The 20,275-nt window shown below is 41.7% G+C and overlaps 2 protein-coding genes and 2 long non-coding RNA genes across 4 annotated transcripts; 1 reads left to right on the top strand and 3 right to left on the bottom strand.

The window, feature by feature from the left end:
* Positions 1-270: 270 nt before the first annotated feature.
* Positions 271-4,736, bottom strand: LOC148934401 (uncharacterized). The gene is made up of 3 exons (XM_089062291.1): positions 3,656-4,736; positions 828-1,621; positions 271-333 (listed from the first exon to the last, which is right to left on the bottom strand). The coding sequence occupies exons 1-3, from the start codon at positions 4,734-4,736 to the stop codon at positions 271-273; spliced, it is 1,938 nt and encodes a 645-aa protein (XP_088918417.1).
* A 2,317-nt stretch (positions 4,737-7,053) lies between these two features.
* LOC148934402 (uncharacterized) lies at positions 7,054-7,829 on the bottom strand. Its single transcript, XR_016135165.1, has 2 exons — positions 7,756-7,829; positions 7,054-7,293 (listed from the first exon to the last, which is right to left on the bottom strand). It is a non-coding gene; the product is annotated as an uncharacterized LOC148934402 (long non-coding RNA).
* A 513-nt stretch (positions 7,830-8,342) lies between these two features.
* On the top strand, positions 8,343-9,991 carry LOC148934403 (uncharacterized). The gene is made up of 2 exons (XR_016137731.1): positions 8,343-8,941; positions 9,046-9,991. It is a non-coding gene; the product is annotated as an uncharacterized LOC148934403 (long non-coding RNA).
* Positions 9,992-11,227: 1,236 nt separating this feature from the next.
* On the bottom strand, positions 11,228-12,668 carry LOC125223168 (protein RGF1 INDUCIBLE TRANSCRIPTION FACTOR 1-like). The gene is made up of 4 exons (XM_048126180.2): positions 12,408-12,668; positions 12,144-12,335; positions 11,850-12,065; positions 11,228-11,691 (listed from the first exon to the last, which is right to left on the bottom strand). Exons 1-4 carry the CDS (start codon positions 12,468-12,470, stop codon positions 11,458-11,460), a joined length of 705 nt encoding a protein of 234 aa, XP_047982137.1. The 5' UTR covers positions 12,471-12,668; the 3' UTR covers positions 11,228-11,457.
* Positions 12,669-20,275: the final 7,607 nt, after the last annotated feature.

Consider the following 20,275-nt stretch of genomic DNA (forward strand, 5'->3'; position numbering starts at 1 on the left):
TTTCTTTCGGGAACACTTGAATAGCATTCCTTTTTTTATTCCGCAGCGTACATTAGTTGGTTTAGTTCGTTTGATTATTTCTTTAACTTTTACTTTGCAATTAACACTATTAAGTTCATCAAAGGCTCGAGTTCCATTTATTTTCACGAAACAAGAGAACGATAGATTTCTAGTTCGACGTTAACATATATGAAAAGATAATAAAAGAAGCGGGTGCTACATTCTACCCTCCTTAAAGAAAATTTCGTCCCGAAATTTTGCTTATGTTACTCAAACAGTCCTGGGTACTTTTCTTTCATCTTGTCTTCCAATTCCCACGTAGCTTCCTCGTGACTATGATGTTTCCATAGAACTTTCACCGTTACAATAGATTTATTCCTCAATTCCTTGACCTTCCTATCCAAGATTGCCTCTGGCTTCTCTTCATAGCTTAAGTCTGGTTCCAACACCATCTCCTCTTGGTGGATTATATGTTTTGGGTCGAACACATATTTCCTCAATTGAGACACGTGAAAAACATTGTGCACGTTCCCGAAACTCGGTGGGAGTGCCAATCTGTACGCCACAGGACTCACTTCTTCTAAAATTTCATAGGGTCCGATGAAACGTGGTCTTAGCTTGCCCTTGACGCCGAATCTCGTAATTCCTTTAGACGGGGATACTTTCAGAAAAACTTTGTCTCCCGCCTTGAACTGCAGATCGGTTCGGCGAGCATCTGCGTAAGACTTTTGCCTATCTTGAGCTTCCTTGATTCTCTCACGGATCTGGCGGACGATCTCTATCATCTCCTCTACTGAATCCGGTCCCAGCGTCTTTCTCTCACCGACCTCATCCCAATAAAGCGGTGATCTACACTTCTTCCCATACAGTGCCTCATATGGGGCCATGTTTATGGTTGCCTGATAGCTGTTGTTGTACGCAAACTCTATAAGTGGCAATACTGGCTCCCATTTTCCTCCGCGGTCGAGCACTACGGCCCTCAACATATCTTCTAAGATTTGGATTGTCCTCTCAGACTGCCCATCAGTCTGTGGATGGAATGCCGTACTGAAATTTAACCTGGTGCCTAGCTCTCGCTGCAAGCTTATCCAAAACCTAGAAGTAAATTTTGGGTCACGGTCTGATGTGATCGTCACCGGTACTCCATGTAACCGTATGATCTCTTGCACATAGATCTGAGCTAGCTTGTCCGATCCGTAAGTGATACGAACTGGTACAAAGTGGGCGCTTTTGGTGAGGCGATCTATAATCACCCAAATAGCAGTATTCCCTCGTTGTGACTTTGGCAATCCTGTCACGAAGTCCATTGCAATGTGCTCCCATTTCCACTCGGGAATTTCCAGGGGTTGCAATTTCCCATAGGGTCGTTGATGTAGAGCCTTCACTTGTTGACATGCTAGGCACCTTTCTACAAACGACGCTATGCTCCTCTTCATGCCATCCCACCAAAAATGCTTCTTCATATCTTGATACATTTTTGTACCTCCTGGGTGGGCGGTATAGGGTGTCTCATGCGCTTCGCTCATGATCTCTTTTCTAAGAGCCTCGTCATTGGGCACGCATATTCTCCCTTCAAAAGTGAGGGCGTTATCCGCTTCTTCGCGGTAACTCACCTCTTTTCCTGTCCTCACCTTAAGTCGAATTTTCTCTAATGCTTCATCACTCCTTTGAGCTTCAACAATTCTGGCCCTTAAGTCTGGTTCAATCACTAGAGTGGCGATCCTACTTTCCACCGTCTCTGGTGCTCCCACTATTTCTAGCCGCATCTTGGAAAATTCTCGTATGAGCTCCTCATTCTGTGTGAGGAAAGTGGCCACTTGGGGAATGGTCTTCCTGCTCAAGGCATCTGCCACTACATTAGCCTTGCCTGGGTGGTAATTTATGCCACAGTCATAATCCTTGACTAATTCGAGCCATCTACGTTGTCGCATATTTAAATCCTTCTGCTCGAAAAAGTACTTAAGGCTCTTGTGGTCCGTGAAGATCTCACATCGAACTCCGTAGAGGTGATGTCTCCAAATCTTCAGGGCATGTACCACTGCTGCTAATTCCAGATCATGAGTGGGGTAGTTTAACTCGTGTGGCCTGAGTTGGCGTGACGCGTATGCGATCACCTTGCCATTCTGCATCAATACGCATCCAAGTCCGACTTTTGAAGCATCGGTGTACACTACATAGCCTGCTTCTGGTGCTGGCACGGCTAGGATTGGTGCGGTGGTCAATTTTTCTTTTAATAATTGGAAACTTGCTTCACACTCCGGCGTCCAATTGACCTTAGCTCCTTTCTTGAGCTGTTGAGTCATTGGTCTGGCTATTTTAGAAAATCCTTCAATGAACCTCCGATAATATCCAGCCAAACCTAAGAAACTTCGAATTTCACTCGGTGTTGTCGGTGACTGCCAACGTTGTACTGCCTCCACCTTGGCAGGGTCCACTCGGATCCCATCTGCCGTTACTATGTGTCCGAGGAAATTCACCTCGTTGAGCCAGAACTCACACTTGCTAAACTTAGCATAGAGCTTCTCGGCTCTCAACGTCTCTAAGGTGGTTCTCAGATGTTCCTCGTGTTCCTTCTCGTTCTTCGAGTAGATGAGTACATCGTCTATAAAGACTAGGACGAACTTGTCCAAGTATGGGTGGAACACGCGGTTCATTAAGTCCATGAATACTGCCGGGGCATTTGTGAGTCCGAATGGCATTACAGTGAATTCGTAATGGCCGTATCTGGTGCGGAATGCTGTCTTGGGTACATCGTCATGTCGGACTTTCAGTTGGTGATAACCTGATCTCAAGTCCATTTTCGAGAATACACCAGCCCCTCGAAGTTGGTCAAACAGGTCGTCAATCCTTGGTAGAGGGTACTTGTTTTTGAGCGTCAGTTTGTTCAACTCTCGGTAGTCGATACACATTCTCAATGTTCCGTCCTTCTTCTTCACGAAGAGCACTGGTGCGCCCCATGGTGACACACTAGGTCGGATGAAACCAAGATCTAATAATTCCTGTAGTTGTATTTTGAGTTCTTCTAACTCTTTAGACGCCATTCTGTATGGTGCCTTTGATACTGGGGCCGATCCTGGTTCGAGATCTATTGTGAATTCTAACTGCCTGTCTGGCGGCAATCCAGGTAGTGCGTCTGGGAAGACATCTGGAAATTCTCGTACCACTGCTACATCCTCAATCTTACGGTCCTCTTTCTCTTCTCCATTCAGATAAACGAGGTATGCAGGGTATCCTTTCCTTATCATAGTGGTTGCTTGTAGTGCAGAAATTATGGACTTCCGTCGCCTCATGGAGATTCCGTGGAAGATTGCGGGTTCCTTTCCTGGGTTTTGCAGCGAGATCTGCCTTTCCTTACAAAGAATGGTAGCGTAGTTTGCAGCTAGCCAATCCATTCCCAATATGATGTCGACGCTCCACATCAACATCACATGCAAATTGTGAGCCACTAACTTAAGGTTTCCCATAGTGAATTCTACGTTTGAGCAAGTTCGTGTGATGTCTATAAGGCCTCCTACGGGTGAGGACACCCTCATCTTATGTTTTACTTCGCCAGTAGGCAGTTCTAAGGTATCCACACAAGGTGCTGATATGAACGAGTGTGATGCACAAGTATCAAACAAAATGGCAATAGGTATGTTGAGGAGAGTTCCCATACCTGCCAGATTGCCCTGCTCTTGGTTCCCTGGCTCCGTCTTAGGCTGCCTCTGTCTCAGTGCAAAAGCTCTGGGCTGAGTGGGAAGCCTCTGCCGTAACTGCCGCTGGTGTTGCGGAGCTTGGGGTAGGGCCGCTTTTCCTTTCGGCTCAGCTTGAAGTGCCCGCAGTTGTGGACGCTGCCCTTGGTAGTTCTGTCTCCCTCTGACTCCAGCGTTCCTATCCGGGCATTCTCTGGAGAAATGTCCGCCCTTGCCACAGTAGAAGCACCTATCAGTCCCAGCCTTGCACTCCCCATGATGATTCTTCGAGCACTTGGCACAGGCAGGGGCTCTAGGTCGGTACTCCATCATCTGATTTGGAGCAGTTTGCCTTCCACTATTCTGCGGTGGCTTCAGAGCAAGTTGTGGTCTCTTAATTTCATTTGGAGCACGATCTCCATCCCACCTCCTTTTCTCTCGGAAGTTTTGCTGTTGTTGGGGTGGTGCTGCGGCAACAAGTACAGTTGACTTCTCTTTGGGCATGGCTGCCTCAATGTCCAAGGCTCGACTCAATGATTCAGGGTACGACAACCCTCCAAGGCTTGCCAAGGCCATCTTTATTTCGTACCTCAGACCGGCACAAAACTTCTCAGCCATCTTCTCATCAGTATCGACTTGGTCAGGCGCATAGCGAGACATGTCGCAGAACATTCTATCATACTCAGTAACGGACATCCGTCCTTGTTTCAGATTATAGAATTCCACTTCCTTAGCCTTACGGTAACTCTTCGGGATGTACTTGTCATACATTCCAGTTTTGAACTCATCCCAAGTCATTTGAGCCAGTTGTTCCGGTGTTAAAATTTTCTTTCGTGCCTCCCACCAGAAATCAGCTGATCCTGTCAGTTGGAAGGTCACACAAGTCAAGCGTTCCTGATCGTTGCAGTGCAGGAAGTTGAAGATACGTTCCATGGCGCGTATCCAGTTTTCAGCCACAACTGGGTCCCCTAAACCATTGAAAATCGGAGGGTTTTGTCTCAGAAAAAGTTCCTCTACTCGCCGCTCCTGTGGAGGTGGAGGCGGCGGAGGAGGTGGTGGGGTCATCCCTCTTCCCGCTCCATTTCCTCGTGGTACATTTTGTGGCACCTCGCCATTCCTTCTTGGCCGTCCGGCACGTCTCCTTGGTGGCATTCTGTTCTAAGGATAACAAGGTTAACATGGATTTATACTCGTCGAGTGTCATGATCGCAAGCATTAGGTTCATTAAATGCACCATTCTTTTGAACATAAGGAGTAAAATCAAAAAAATCGAATAACATAGCCAAGAAACATCACATGTCATAAGTTAAGGGAAAAATTGCCTCTAGCGAGGACTTAAAATCTGATACATGTGAGGGCAATAAGGAAAATAAGAAAGCTCCTAAAAGGTTCGATACATGGAAAGAGAAAACATGATGCTAAACTACTACGATAAACACGCCTGAGGCCTGCTCAATCAGTCCTGCTCAGAGTCGCTGCTGATCCACATCGGGTCGCCATGACTAGTCCCCTGATGGGACGTCTCGATCGGAGGCACCGGCTCCTCGGGGTGCTCCGGCACTGCCACCGGCTCTGATGGCCCCGGGGCTGCCACTGGTGCAAAGGGAATATCGGTCCCGGCGGCCAACTCTCTGCGCATACGCCAAATGCGATGATACAGCTCGCTGAAAGAGGTCAAATCTATCGGTTGCTGGGACAACCGTAGTGTCTCCGGGTGGGGCTCCACCGGGGGTGAAGGTATCTCTGGTGGTGGTCCGGCTGGTGGTGGGGGAATGAACTCCAACTCCAAATCAGCGAGGCCGCCAATCTGTGGCTCCTCCTCAGCGGAACCATCCTCCTGCATCTCGCCCCACTCCAAAACTTCCTCGGGCTCCTCATCCGAGTCCTCTTCACTGACCTCATCGTCGTCTACGCCCTCTTCCTCCGAGTTCTCGTCGTCATCCTCATCTGCCGCGCTGCTCCCCACAGACCCGGTCTTATCACTCGAGTCGGGCGTAACCTCTACTCGGCCCCTCTCGCGGGCGGGAGCTCGAGACGACTGCCCCTCCTCGAATACTCCGCCTGCACCCCGCATGAGGGCCAAGGGTGGCAACCTGCGGAATCCCTCGCTTCCGGGCGCCTGCGTCCCTGGTGGGGGCCCATCACCGAAGTGGAAGCACCCTGCTGAGACCGCACTCAGGAAGCCGGGCATATCCCCAATAGGCTCATACGTGGGAGGCGGGGACGACGTGTACAACTCGGCAGTGGCCGTCATCCAACTCTGCCACTCCTCAGGAAACAGACCGACGAGCCTCATGATACCCTCATAGGGCTTCACCCCATGACAGTTGGCCTCCTCCCATAACTTCGCGTAGTGTGCCACGAATTCCGCCAGCGTATCCCCATGGCAGCGGCGGTAGGACCGGAAATAGCGAACCACTGCCTCGGAATCCGCGCCAGCTCGGAGCGGCCTACGATGGGTGTAGCGCTGTCGTGCCATCTGTACGAAAGAATGGGCTCTCAAAACGCGAAAAGAGAGAATAAGGTATAGAAGTAATATGCATAGTGAAATATATATAGTACTAGCCGTCGTATCGATAACCTATTAGGGTTTTTCTCCGATAGGGTAGATCGTATTAGCATTCGTTTTGAGTGACTCGTGGGCCCCTCATAATTTTTTTGGACGTTCTTCCTCTTTTTAAACGTAAAGGTCGTAATACAGTACGCCGTAGTTCGCATTTAAAGTTCTATTTTCAAGACAAGTTAGGGGTTCGCCCTATCTTGCATCTTTCCGTTGATTTCATCGCTCTTGGAAGCGGTGTAAGAGTCGTCATTCACGACTATTCGTTCATAGATATTCTAGCCTAATGTACCTCCTTAGGCGTTCTAGGTTTGCATGCATTAGTCATTTCGTAACTTTCTAAAAACTTCCTCGAGCTATCATCATACTTCACATAATCAGGCATGCATAACTAATAATACTTTAGCATTTGTAAGACGTCCTTATGCTTAACATTTTAAACTTGAAATTCTTTGGTTCGTAGAAAAATGAAATTTACATGCTTTTCCTTGAAATCCTTGAATATTTTTGAAATATCTTTAAAAGAAATCATTTTCCCTTTTATCAAATCCTTTCGTAAATAACGGAAAATTTTCTGGTAAGAACTTCTTTCTTACCTCATTGCTGCGGTTGAACGTGACGAGTCGAGGTGTTGGGTCCTTTAACTTTCCATTTAAGTCATGTTCTAGCCTAGTGCTATCATTCTAGACTAAGGCTTGAAGGAAGGTTCTTGGGTCCAGAGCGAAAGAACGGTGCTCTGATACCACTCTGTCACGACCACAAACTTCCTAATGATAGTGACTGCATCTAAACGTGATTCAATAGCACCTTAGAGTCAAGGGATGAAAAATAATCATGATTTAAAAGAAGAAGCCTAGGACAAAAGTCCCGCAGGTGAAAGTGAAATGGGACAACATAAAGTCAGAGTGCGGTCTAGGTTCACAATCCTTCTAACATAGAATCCTATTACAGCGGAAACGTCCAAGACAAGGCAGTATGTATGGAGACATACTACCCTGGGCTACCTATTGACTTATGCGAGGATTCATGCCCAACACCATCGCCTGCCCGTCCACGTTCAACCTGCACATTTAAAAAGAAACATGCAGGGCTGAGTATTTGATATACTCAGTGAGCACATTGCCAAAAACAGTTTTAATTTTAATTGTCAAGCCACAGTTGAGAGATTCACGGGGTTTTTATTTAAAAGGCCCGAGTCTCTAAATACTTTTCCTTTCATAAGAATTTTGATTGCGCAATCACGTACCATAGATATACCATATCTGAACCTTGTGTGAACCGGGAATGTGGCCACATTCCACGACGGTCACTGGACCGGCCAACCCCTTTTGTTAGCTCACGGTCCCCTTATGTGTACACTAGTCCGAGTAGGGTTTGCGGCCCTACTGGGACCCGAATTCGATTTAACATGAATTGGCATAGCCAAGCAGATAGGTAATCATAAAACAAAACATGGCATGACAACATATTTAAACAAGGATTTCACATTTTCATACTAAAATCACATTTCGAAAGGATGCCCACCTCAAAAGCTAAAGCTCCTTCCGGAAATTCCTTAACTTGGTCTTAGATGACGTTCGAAGACGTCCCTTTAGGAAATAAAAGATACTTAATTAGACTTTTGAAATATCCATTAAGCTTAGACATGAATGCATCCTAAGTGCGATGATCATTTTATTCTTCCTTTAAAATTTTCTAGAAGAGTCCTAGAATTTTTGAATATTAATTAAATCGGTAGATTTAATTAAATTAGAGGAATTGTTCACTTAACTAGAGGGTGCTACCTCACATGCCATTTATTTAAGTACTAAAAATTAGGCTCGAGGTCTATTCATCGTTAGCGTATTATAATTTCTTAAAATTAATCATCCGAGCACTTAAGCTAAGGTCCGGAAAAAAATTAGACTTATCTTCGTGGAATTAAATTGCGGACTGTTAATTAATCCATAACATATAAAGGCCCATGATTTAAATAAATTCTTAGTCCATACTTTAAATAATTGGTGGCCCAACCTATTATTAAAGAGGCCCAAAGATTTAATTAGCTTCCTACTATTTACTTCCATTTAGTTAGTGGCCCAAACATTAATTAAGAAAGAGGCCCAAAACTCCCTCATTCCATCGGTCTCTCCCCCTCATTCCATCACAAATTTCCCAAATTCCAAACACCAACCCTAATCAACTTCTCTCTCTTCTTCCTCTCGGCGGTATCGCCGCCAACCGCCATCGTCCGCCGCCGCTTCGTCCTCGTCCGCGGCCGCCCGACGAGCAGGGCTGCCGCCTGCGGCGTCGCTCGGCGCCGCTCCACCCCTCTCCGTTCCCTTATCTTTCTCTTTCTTCCTCCATCGGCGAAATCGCCGCCTCTCTGCCACCGGTGCTCCCTCGTCGCCACCGCGGCTCCGTCTTCCTCTCTTTCTTTCTCTCTCTGTCCCGCTCGTGCCACCGCTGCAGCAGCGAGCGCGGCGGCGCACCGCCGCTATGCACGACCGATCTCCTTCTCCTCCTGCTCGGTCCGCCACTACCGCGGAGTCCGCCGGCATTCTTCCCTTTTTGGGGTCTGTCGCCGCCGCCGTTGTGATAGCACGGGCAGTGGTTACGCTGCCCTGCTTCTGCCCGGAGGTCGCCTTCACAGCAGCCCGGCCTTCCCATCACCGGACGGCCGGAGAGCCCTCCGCCACTGTACTCTCTCGCCTCGCCGTTATTTCGTCAGGTAAGGTTATTTATCATTTTTCCCTCTTTTGTTCTTATTTTCTAAGGTCTTGTCCCTTGAGATTAAAGATTGGTGTTTTAAACTTGTAGCTTTGCAATTGCTAGGTTGTAGTGGATGGATCGGAGCGTGGGGCTGTCCATCGGAGAGCCGAAGCTTGCTGCCGGAAGTCCGGCAGATTCACCTCCTCCAGATAAGTTCTCCAGTTGGCTTAGTCATTAGAGTGTCTACTTACTTCTGTTACTTCATGAATTCAGTGATTTTTGGAGCATTAGTCTTTTTGTTAAGGATGGCTTAGTGGTGGAAGGAGATGTTAATTTGTTGTGTATTTATTGGTGTTACTTGGGCAGATTCTACTAACAATCATATATACACATGCTTGAGAAAAAAAACAAAAAAGAAGAAAAGGGAGGTTTGGGGGAGGGTTTACTGATCTTACTTATGTTGATTGAGGCTTCTAAGTTATAGAGCTTCTATATGATGACATGAAACTTGATTTGAAGGAGAGAAAAGGGGTGGAGGTGCATTACCTCTGGAAAGGTTGAAGGAGTGGCTGTCTTTGTTGAAATTCTCGGCTATGTGCCACTCTTCACTCTCTATCTTGCTGAAAATTTGAAGTGTGGGTGAAAGGAGTTGGTGTGTGGTGTGGAGGGGGATTTATAGGCAGATTGTGTACTCTTGAGCCTTAAATGGCTGCTGCATCGTTTGTTGTCATGCTGCAGAAAATATCACTTTTAGTGATCTCCTTGTCTCTCCTTCATGGCTGCAAAACTTGCATCTTTATGAGTAACTAGTACTAGTTATAAATTGGGGTTTGTTGGGATTTTGGCAGAGATTGAATCTGGACTCTTTGGCTCCTTGCTAGCTATTCTTTTGGTGGTTTATGGAGTAGGTACTCGTGAGAAATAAATGGCTGATGTGTAATAGTTGTTGCAGGGCTGACTTGCCTTCTATGGCAAATCCTTGGTCCTCTATCACTAAAGGAAAAGTTGTTCTTTTCTTCAATTAATAGCCCCCTTTATTTTCTTTTGTTTCCTAGCCACTAAACTTGTTTTTTTTTTTTTACTTATTTGTAGGTGAAAGAAAAGGCTTGGCTGCCTTGCTGCTGCTTTGAGACGTGGGCCATGCTATCCCGGGCTCGACGGCTCGTTCGGATATGGCGCGGTGGTAGTGCGGCGTGGGCTCGGGAAAAGAAATCCAAGTGCAAGCTACCCTAGACTTTATTTCCTTGAGCTTTCGGTTCATTCAAGAGTATTGTAACATTAATATCCCATCTCATCCTTTTGTAAGACCATCATGAACTTCCAAAGAAACAAATTTTTGGGCATTATGTGGACCTTTTCTTTCGGGAACACTTGAATAGCATTCCTTTTTTTATTCCGCAGCGTACATTAGTTGGTTTAGTTCGTTTGATTATTTCTTTAACTTTTACTTTGCAATTAACACTATTAAGTTCATCAAAGGCTCGAGTTCCATTTATTTTCACGAAACAAGAGAACGATAGATTTCTAGTTCGACGTTAACATATATGAAAAGATAATAAAAGAAGCGGGTGCTACAAAAATGCTTGTTACTAATATTTTCTCAACCATGGGTCCCTTTTGAAAGTTACCTTAGCTAGTAACATCACTCCAAATTTAGCATTTCAATATAACAAAGTAGTATTTGTTATTTCATTTTTTAATACTATAGGATAAGAACGTCCTATCAAATACTCTACATTTGTTATTATTTTAGTGGCTAGAGTTGTTATCTCTAATTGTTGTTTGTAACGAAGGAAGTTAATTGTTTATGTGCCGGTCACAACAAAACCTCATTAATCAACAAAATTAATAAAAAAATCTTTCAAAACAAATCCACATTTCTAAGTCAAAAGGAAGTTTCTCCCTAGCTAGTATAGTATAGAGTGGTCCTATTATTTTCACATAAAAATTCATCCAAAAAGTCCAATAACTCCAAACCAAAATGTACACATTATTTCCCAAATCATGGACCATTAACATGTGTAACAAGATCAAATAGTGCCCTACTATTCTTGAACACATATCAACGCAATTAATTGAAATTACAAAACATGACAATATCGCCATAAATTAGATATATAGACACATATCTCTAGTTTCTATGAAATGTCTCTTGTCATTTCGTACTTGCCCAAAAAAACTAAAAAGAAAATACCCATTTTGTGGCAATTTGAGTTCAACAAGATTTTGTTACTTCCATACCGATTGACGCTTAACTGAAATTTGGATTCAATCAATCCAAATTTGGAGTACTCAATCCCCAAAATATACAAAGTAGAGTATATATTTCTCATAGAACTCAAGTTCAACACTAAACTTTACACATTGTCTTATTTTTTGTTTCTAGTCTGGTCTATATTTCACATTTCTATACAATAGTTGCTTCTATTTACAATGTAGTAGGAAAACTACTAATACTTGAGTATCACAAACACACCTATCTTTTCTTCTTCTTCTTCTTCATAAGGTTAAGCAGAGTTTTAACTTTAAGTTACCCTATATTTCTACCATGAGACCCATTGGAGACCTATGAGGAATACCCTTTCTCCTCTTCGCAGACCGGAAATTCAGCGCCGTACGCGGCGGCGTTGATGGCGTGAAGCTGGGAAACCTGCTCGTATTCCGGCTATGGCTACTGCTGCTGCTGCTGTACGAGTCCTCCGATGACTCGGAGGTCACCCTCTTCTTCTCCGTCCGAATCTTTGGGAAGTTCTTCGATGTCCCAACAATCTGAAAATCAATAATCAATAATCAATCAAGATAGCCAATTATCACTGAATGCAATCAATCAGTCAAACCCTCATTTGACCTTTTTTCTCAATCAATTTTAACAAAAAACTTAAAGCGAATATCACGACTAGGACAACACACGCACACATTGTTACTACCTTGCAGCCGAGGGAGCAGAAGCGGAAGGAGTCGAGGAGGCTGCGATCGCAAACTTGGCAGGTGTTGGTGACGCCTTTGCCGGGGCGGGGCTGAGGGCGCTCGTTCAAGAAGACGACCTTAGCGCTGTTGATTATGTATGTCTGAACACAGCTTATGTCCAAATACTTCTGGATTTCATTCACCCTGATCACGTCGTGGTACGAAGACCTCCTTATCTGCGATCCATCGATCAATCCATCATCAATGTCATTAAGTCAACGCCATTCAAAATCAAAAAGGGGATGGATTTATACCTGAATAGCGCGGTGATCGCGGTGGTGAGACAAACAGAGAGAGCAGAGGGCGCCGTTCATACAATCCAAACAGTACATGTTGCATTCGCTCTTGTGAGAATCCGCGTGGAATTTGCATTGGACGAAGAACTGCTCCTTCAGCAGAGGCTTCAGCCATGGCGGCCATCTGTTCTCCTCCTCATCGCCTCCCCCCTGTTCAATCACACATCAACAAAATGGAGATACAAACAAAAAGAAAAAAAGAAAAATTGAGCATTAGTTTACCATGATTCTCTTGTTTTTAGGCTTGACTTCAAAAACAGGGGTTTCTTGGTTCTCAATCGCCATTATATTTCCCCTTTGAGAGAGATACAGAGAGAGTGTTTATCAGATGAATTGCTTATTACTGTGGGAAAATGGTGGTGTGTGCGTGCGTTTTGTATAGGAAAGTTAATGCTATATTGGAGGAAAAAAAGGAAAAGTGGAGTCTGGAAAGTTTTCAAGTGGAGGCGGTGTATGAGTATGACTGTGTGCGCAAGGGTGGGTGGGTAGTTTGGGGGTCTCAAACTTGTTCTTATCTTTTAATCTTATAAATAATGTCTACATACATACACAAAGTCCGGACCTAGCTCCGACCCTGAGCCCACACCTTACTTTCTTTTATTATACTCGCTCCGTCCCACTTTACGAGTCCCGGTTGAGTTCGGCACGAGTTTTAAGAAATATAAAGAAAAATTAATGAAAAAAAATAGTGGAACGTGAATCATATTTTTATATATTGTTTTATAATAAAATGTGAGTGGAAATAGTGAGTGGAATGTGAAGCTTATTACCAATTATGGAATATTCTAATCGGGACTCTTAAAATGAGACACTCAAAAATAGTAAATCGGGACTCCTAAAGTAGGACGGAGAGAGAGTATTCTAAATTTCTAATACCAATATTATATAGATTGTTAGTTTGCTGCCTTTCATTTTCATGGCTTGATATATATTCTCGACTTGATCTTATCGATTAAGACGATAAGTGTTTATTATGTCCAATATATCATGATAAATGTCATATCATTGTTAAAGAAAATAGGAATATTATGTTACTGAGCATAATATAAGATCTTTCTAAAGTTTAGTGCTCAATAAATTAAGTATTAGGTGATTAGATTAGTGAGTTGGGGTATTATGTTGATTCCTTTCTTAGTTGTACTGAAGAATCTATTCATTTTATTTTAATGCTTATTATAGAAATGATACTATTTTAAATAGGTTCAGTTGACAATAATCATTATTTCCAGTTCAGCTTTATTATTGGTAGTTGGGGAATCGAGTCTTAAATTTTTTCCATTTATCAGTCTGGACTTTTATATATTGACCATAAGATAAAGTAGTAGTACTAAACTAAAATTCAGATACCAATAGTAATTTAATCAGTAGCTCAATAAACTTAGGATTGTGTTTCTTTCCTAAATTTTTAAAAGAAATTTTGTTGTAGGTTTGATTGAGCTCATGAGTCATGGACTGATAGTTAAATTCAACTTTCTTTGCAATGTATCTTTCTCTGTTCTTTTCAAGATTTTTTTGGTTATTTCAATTCTAATTTCTGAGACATTTCAGTTTCGAATTACTAAATTGTAGTAATTATTTATAAATTGTTGTTCTTCAGTTTATCGCCTAATCATCATTTGTTAGGACTAACAACTCTCCACAATTAAACTTTTAGCTGTATTCAAACTAAACAAATGTCTTTTTTTAACTAGCTAGGTTGGCTTTATTTAAAAGAAAGTTGTATAACGACCAGCTGGGGCCTGGGCTATCTATAAATATGAGGTGTAAGAATTGTGAAGTGATATGTAACTCATTTTCCACGAGCATCCCCTCACATTTTGTTCATGTTGGGATAATAATATTTTTACATAAATTTCCACATGTATTTAAATTTCGATATATTAAAAATTATGATTGAAAGCGTATCGAGATGGGTTATTGAAGTGGAATTCAATATAAATTCAACATCCATTCGCTTTAATATATTGATGAATAGTGAATTAAAAATTGAAAGGCACTATCTTAATTAGTATCTTTCAGGAAGCCCACTTAAGTTATTCATATATTTTTCTTCTTAATTAATGATGTTATTTGGCGGGGGTAGGCCAAAAAGAATGCAATGGAGTGCAAGAAACAACTTTAGAATAGAATACAAGTGGGAAAACACTTTGTGTTGCTATTTATTATAGTATTTGGTTGTGAGATTATCTTAATTAGGGGTTATAGTTAGTGTGACCGGTTGAAATTAAGTCCATTTTCTTGGGAGTTTTTTCTCATCACAAAGCCAGTCTATAGCATGTAGAGAGTGGAGGGTAAGTGTGTTTCATCACTGTTTGGAAGGTATATATGAGTGCATATGTTAGTATCTTATTAATTGTGACTGACTATATATGTAGTTTGTACTCAATTTTTTTAATCAAGCTTTCATACCCAAATTTGTTAGGTGGAGGCAGTCGATAAACGTATCTATATTTTGCATTGATCCCTTAGATGGCTCATCAAATGCTACAAGCCACCAGAAAAGCAGTGAGCCAAAATGCGGCGCCCACAGTACAAACAACAAAGACAAAACTTATACTAATACGAGCAAAACAGCAATTTCATTACATATAGAAAAACAACTAACGGCAAAAAGGCGAGCGCAGCCAGCAAATCCACACGTGGTTACACATGCACGACACCTACATACGTCACAACAAATACATTGCACAAGGACACAAAATTGAAGAAGCACTTACTTGCGTTGAAAAGTTTTGATGAATGGCAAATATTTGGACACAAAGAAAAGCGACGTTAAGTTCAAGACAAATATGTCGATTACATCTTAATATTTTTGCTTATTTGGGACTCTTCTATTTGTGTTCTTTATTTTTAGCCGAGACACCAAAAATTAATCATTTTTTAAACATAAATGATATATTTAGAACCACATAATTAATGATTTTGAAATACTTCTAGCGCGTCTTCTCTCGAAGTACCCTATTTCTCTCTATGCTACTTGAGTCTTGCCATACCCTAATGTCTATAGCCGATAGCCGTCACAACTCACAATAATATTTTGTTTTTAACATTTCAGTTAGGAATGAATCCTTGCCATACCCTAATGATTAGTTCAATTGTATAAAATGCACTTTGTTTAATCGGCTAACTGATTTTAATTATATATATTATTCTAATAAAGGACTCATACATGATCTTATTATAATCCCTAATTCCATTTCAGACAATGTTTATGTCAAACATGTGATAAAGTCTAATCACGAACCGCCTAATTAATGATAGTTAGATGTTCATTATTTGCAATTAATAATACATAGTTTTTGCCCCCTCAAAAGATCTTTATTCATAATGCCGAGGCCATTCATTCGCGATTTGATCTATAAAATATAAATATTCGGTGAGAATAATTTAAATCACAAGAGAATAGGATTAAAAAGGAAAGCTTGGAATTCTCGTTATCATAATATAAATAATAATCTCAATTTTCGTTAAATATGAAAAAAATCAATGCAGTTGAACTAAATATTCCAAACTTAATCGTAAATGCTTTATCTTTATCATTTGCGATTTACTTTGGAATAGTCAATACTGTATATATATTAAGTAAATCCTCGATGATTTAATTAATTAACTTAAAATATGCTTGGAGAGTTGAATTTGAAATATTCTCATGAATAATCTAACATAAGTATAATTCTTATCAATTTCCCATTTTTTTTAAATTTTTTAAATTCCTTTTATTTTCTTTTTGGAAAGATTAAATCTCAATATTAAAGGATTAAAATGAGTGGTCGAACGATCCCGTCAGCATGGATCAACCACCATTGGTGATATTAAAAAAATAATTGTTATTTTGTCTTCTGATGATAGAGAAAGTAATTGACTTCAACCTAAACGCCATTACTCATGATACAACAGATTATAATTATTCAGTGAACTGAATTACGGAAATGTAGTTAGCGTGATTAGGTTGTCTTTGATTATTATATAAAAAAATACTTATAGATAAGTGCAGCAAATGTTTCTTGCAACTTAAAAAAGATTATGCTGAGAATATTAAATACTTTAAAATTGTATTCTTATGATAAATTAATTAGTCCTAGTCAAATACTATGTGTGTTAGCTAAGTCACTCGATGTAGACTACCAGTTTTCAAGGAATACTCATGTAATCAAATTGAATTCAAAAATATAATGTTAACATGATAGGCCTTTTCTGGCATTCGTTTGGGCCGATCCAACCCAGCACGGCCCAGGCCAATAGTGATAAAAAGTGGGTATGGATTGAGATTCATAAACTTAGGCTCATAATTATATATATATATATAAAAAATACAGTTTTAATTTATCTCATTTTCATATCTTTTGTCATTTTTCCTTCTTAATCCTAGTGACTCAATTTATTTTTAACACAAGTATATCCGCAAGTGTACGTGACTAATGTAGCAAATAGTAAGCAAAGAGTATCGTATCCACAGAGACAATGAGTGCCAACCTAATTACCACGAACCAACCTCAACTACTATCTAGATAAATCGGATTTTTTGGGTTTCCTAAATCTATTTAAAAGTAAGGTAAAAACAATTAAAAACAAATAAAGAACTAAAGCAAATAAGAGATGTTATGAAGTATGGCTGAGCGTAGCAGTGAGGGTGTATGGGAGCTAAAGTTGGGGATTACACCATAGGATCAAGAAGCTCAAAAGTTAGTTGAGCCACTAGCCATTTGAGTTGTTGTAACCGTTTCTGAGTGAAGCTCTTCACTTGGTTTTCTTCTTGATAGTATAAGTAGATTAGTTGGCTCATTTGTTGAGAGTAATCTAGAATTGTAAACTTCCACTGATATTGAATAAGATTTCGGTTCTCTCTCAAATAGACTATCAATCTTCTCTTCTCTATCAATCCTCTCGTTCTTGATCATTCAAAGTTACTCTGTTCGCAACAATTGGCGCCGTCTGTGGGAAGCTTGATTGATCAACGTCGCAGCCATGGCAGCAAGGCTCGAGGCAGAAAAGTTCACTGGGAAGAACGATTATGGCTTGTGGAAGATGAAGATGAGGGCGGTTTTGGTTCAGCAAGGCTTGGCAGCAGTTCTGACTTCTGCGGATTCAGAGGAGAAAGGGAAGACACCGGCCTTAGATGAGAAGGCTCAAGCAAAGCTCGATGAGATGCAGTTAAGGGCTCATAGCGCGGTGATTCTATGCCTTGGGGATAAGGTATTGCGCGAAGTTCAAGGGGAAACAACCGCATCTGGAATCTTGAAGAAGCTTGATGAAGTGTATTTGGCCAAGTCTCTAGCCAATCGCCTCTATATGAAAAGGAGGCTCTATTCATATAGTTTTTCTGATGATAAGTCTATTGTCGAACAGTTGGAAGATTTTAGTAAGTCTATTGATGATCTTGAGGCTGTTGATGTCAAGATCAGTGATGAAGACAAGGCAATCTTGGTACTCAATGCTTTACCAAGTTCATATGATCAGTTAAGAGATGCCATTCTCTATGGAAGGGATAAGGCTATTACACTAAATGAAGTTCATGCTGCACTCATGGCCAAGGAGTTGCAGAAGGGAGCTTCGAAGGTTAATGATTCTCACCCTGAGTCTCTCAACATCAAGAAATTCAACAAGAAAAAATTCAAGAAGAAAGTTGAGGAGGCCAAGGTTGAGAATTCTGGAGCTAAAGAGACTCGTTCTTGCCACTGGTGCAAGAAGCCTGGGCATCTAAAGAAGGACTGCTATGCTTGGAAGAAGAAGCAGGCCTCAGAAAGTCAATCCCATACCAATGTAATCAGCAGTGATGGAGATGAAGCTGCTGAAGTGATGAATGTGGTAGACAGAATTGAGAAGAATTCTTGGATCATGGATTCTGGATGCTCCTTCCATATGTGCCCACACTTAGAATGGTTTCAAGATTTGGCTGAGTTCAGTGGATCAGTACTGCTAGGGAATGAGAACACTTGCAGCATCAGAGGAGTAGGAAGTATAAAGCTCAGAATGAATGATGGTTCTCTGATAATTCTGTCTGAGGTGAGGTTCATCCCTGAAGTCAAGAGAAACCTTGTGTCTCTTGGGACTCTTGAAAGAAAGGGCTATTGTTTTGTCTCTGAAAATGGAGAGATGAAAGTATGTAAAGGGCAAGATGTCAAGATGGTAGCCAAAAGGGCAGGTAGCTTGTATTATCTGCAGGCTACTGTCATTACTGGAGAGTCTCACTCTGTTGTCAAAAATGATTTGAGCAGCTGGCACCAGAGGCTTGGGCATCCTGCTGAGGGTACTCTTAAGGCCATGATCAGCAAGAAGGTGATTGAAGTAGGAAGCACAGCAAGAATGGAGAAATGTGAGGACTGCTTGCTTGGAAAGGCCAAGAAACTGTCATTTCCAGCAGGTAATCATACTTCAACATCACCTCTTGATTACATACATTCAGATTTATGGGGCCCATCTCAAGTTAAGAGTCTAGGTGGAGGGAAGTACTATATGTCCATAATAGATGATTTCTCTAGGAAAGTCTGGGTATATATCTTGAAAGAAAAATCTGAAGCATTCACCACTTTTAAAACTTGGTGCAAAGAAATGGAGAATGAAAAGGGAATTGCTCCTAAGGTGCTTAGAACAGACAATGGCTTAGAGTATTTGTCTAAAGATTTTGATGCCTTCTGCCTAGAAAAAGGGATAAGGAGGCATAGGACAGTCCCTGCAAACCCACAACAAAATGGGGTTGCAGAAAGAATGAACCGCACATTGTTAGAAAGAGTAAGGTGTCTTCTGTCATCTTCTGGAGCTGGCAAGCATTTTTGGGCAGAGACAGTATCCACAGCAGCCTACTTAATCAACAAATGTCCTTCTTCTGGGATTGGAGGTTCAATACCGGATGAGAGATGGTATGGAACTAAACCAGACTATTCTAGATTGAAGCCTTTTGGATGCAAGGCTTTTGCACACTTGAAGCAGGGAAAGTTGAATGCAAGAGCACTGCAGTGTGTTATGATTGGGTATCAGAAAGGAGTAAAAGGATATAGGCTATGGTGCATTGAGCCTGGAAACAATAAGATACTTATCAGCAGAGATGTTGTTTTTATTGAAGACAACATGCCATTATTAAAGAAAAAGGCTGGTGTGGAAGCTGCAGATTCTGGTCACACTCAGGCAGAGGCTTTGGCTGATATTTTCCCAGATGATGGAAAGTCAGCCTCTGATGAGGATGATGAAATTCAGGGAGATCAGATAGGTACAGATGGGACTCAGCAGCATCATCAGAGCCCTTCCCCGCAGGAATATCAGATAGCTAGGGACAGGCCTAGAAGGGCTAATGTCAAGGTTCCAGCTAGGTTCAATGATTATGAGATGCTATACTATGCTCTACATGTTGCTGAGGAGATAGAGCTTGCTGAGCCTAGTTCTTATGCTGAGGCAGTAAGTGGGCCAGAAAGGGAGCTGTGGATACAAGCCATGAAAGAAGAGTTTGAGTCACTAATTAGCAACAAGACCTGGGTTCTGGTGGAGAAAGCTGAATTTAGAAAAATCGTTGGGTGCAAATGGGTGTACAAAAAGAAGATAGAGTCAGCTGGATCTCAGAAAATAAGATTTAAGGCTTGGCTTGTTGCAAAGGGTTTCAACCAGCAAGAAGGGATAGACTTTAATGAGGTTTATTCTCCAGTTGTGAAACATAATTCCATTCGAGTGTTGCTAGCAGTTGTAGCCAAGAGAGATTGGGAACTGGAGCAGTTGGATGTGAAGACAGCCTTCCTTAATGGGGAACTGGAAGAAACTATATATATGGCTCAGCCTTTGGGGTTTGAAGTTCATGGCTCAGAACATAAGGTGTGCATGCTTAAAAGGAGCATATATGGCCTCAAACAAAGCAGCAGACAGTGGTATATAAAGTTTGGTGAAAGTTTGGCAAAGTTGGGATTTTGTAGATCTCTTTATGATAGCTGTGTCTTTGTGAAGAAGCAGAACAAGAAGGCACCTGTGTATCTGCTTTTATATGTCGATGATATGCTGTTATCTGGTCCAGATGTTGAGGAAGTCAGAAAGGTCAAGATGCAACTGAAAGCAAATTTTGAGATGAAGGATCTTGGCAATGCAAGAAAGATCTTAGGGATGGATATAGT

The sequence above is a fragment of the Salvia hispanica genome, chromosome 1, assembly GCF_029641045.1.
Source record: "Salvia hispanica isolate PSC_SH4W2 chromosome 1, Shi_PSC_v1, whole genome shotgun sequence".
In the NCBI taxonomy this organism is placed as follows: Eukaryota; Viridiplantae; Streptophyta; class Magnoliopsida; order Lamiales; family Lamiaceae; genus Salvia; species Salvia hispanica.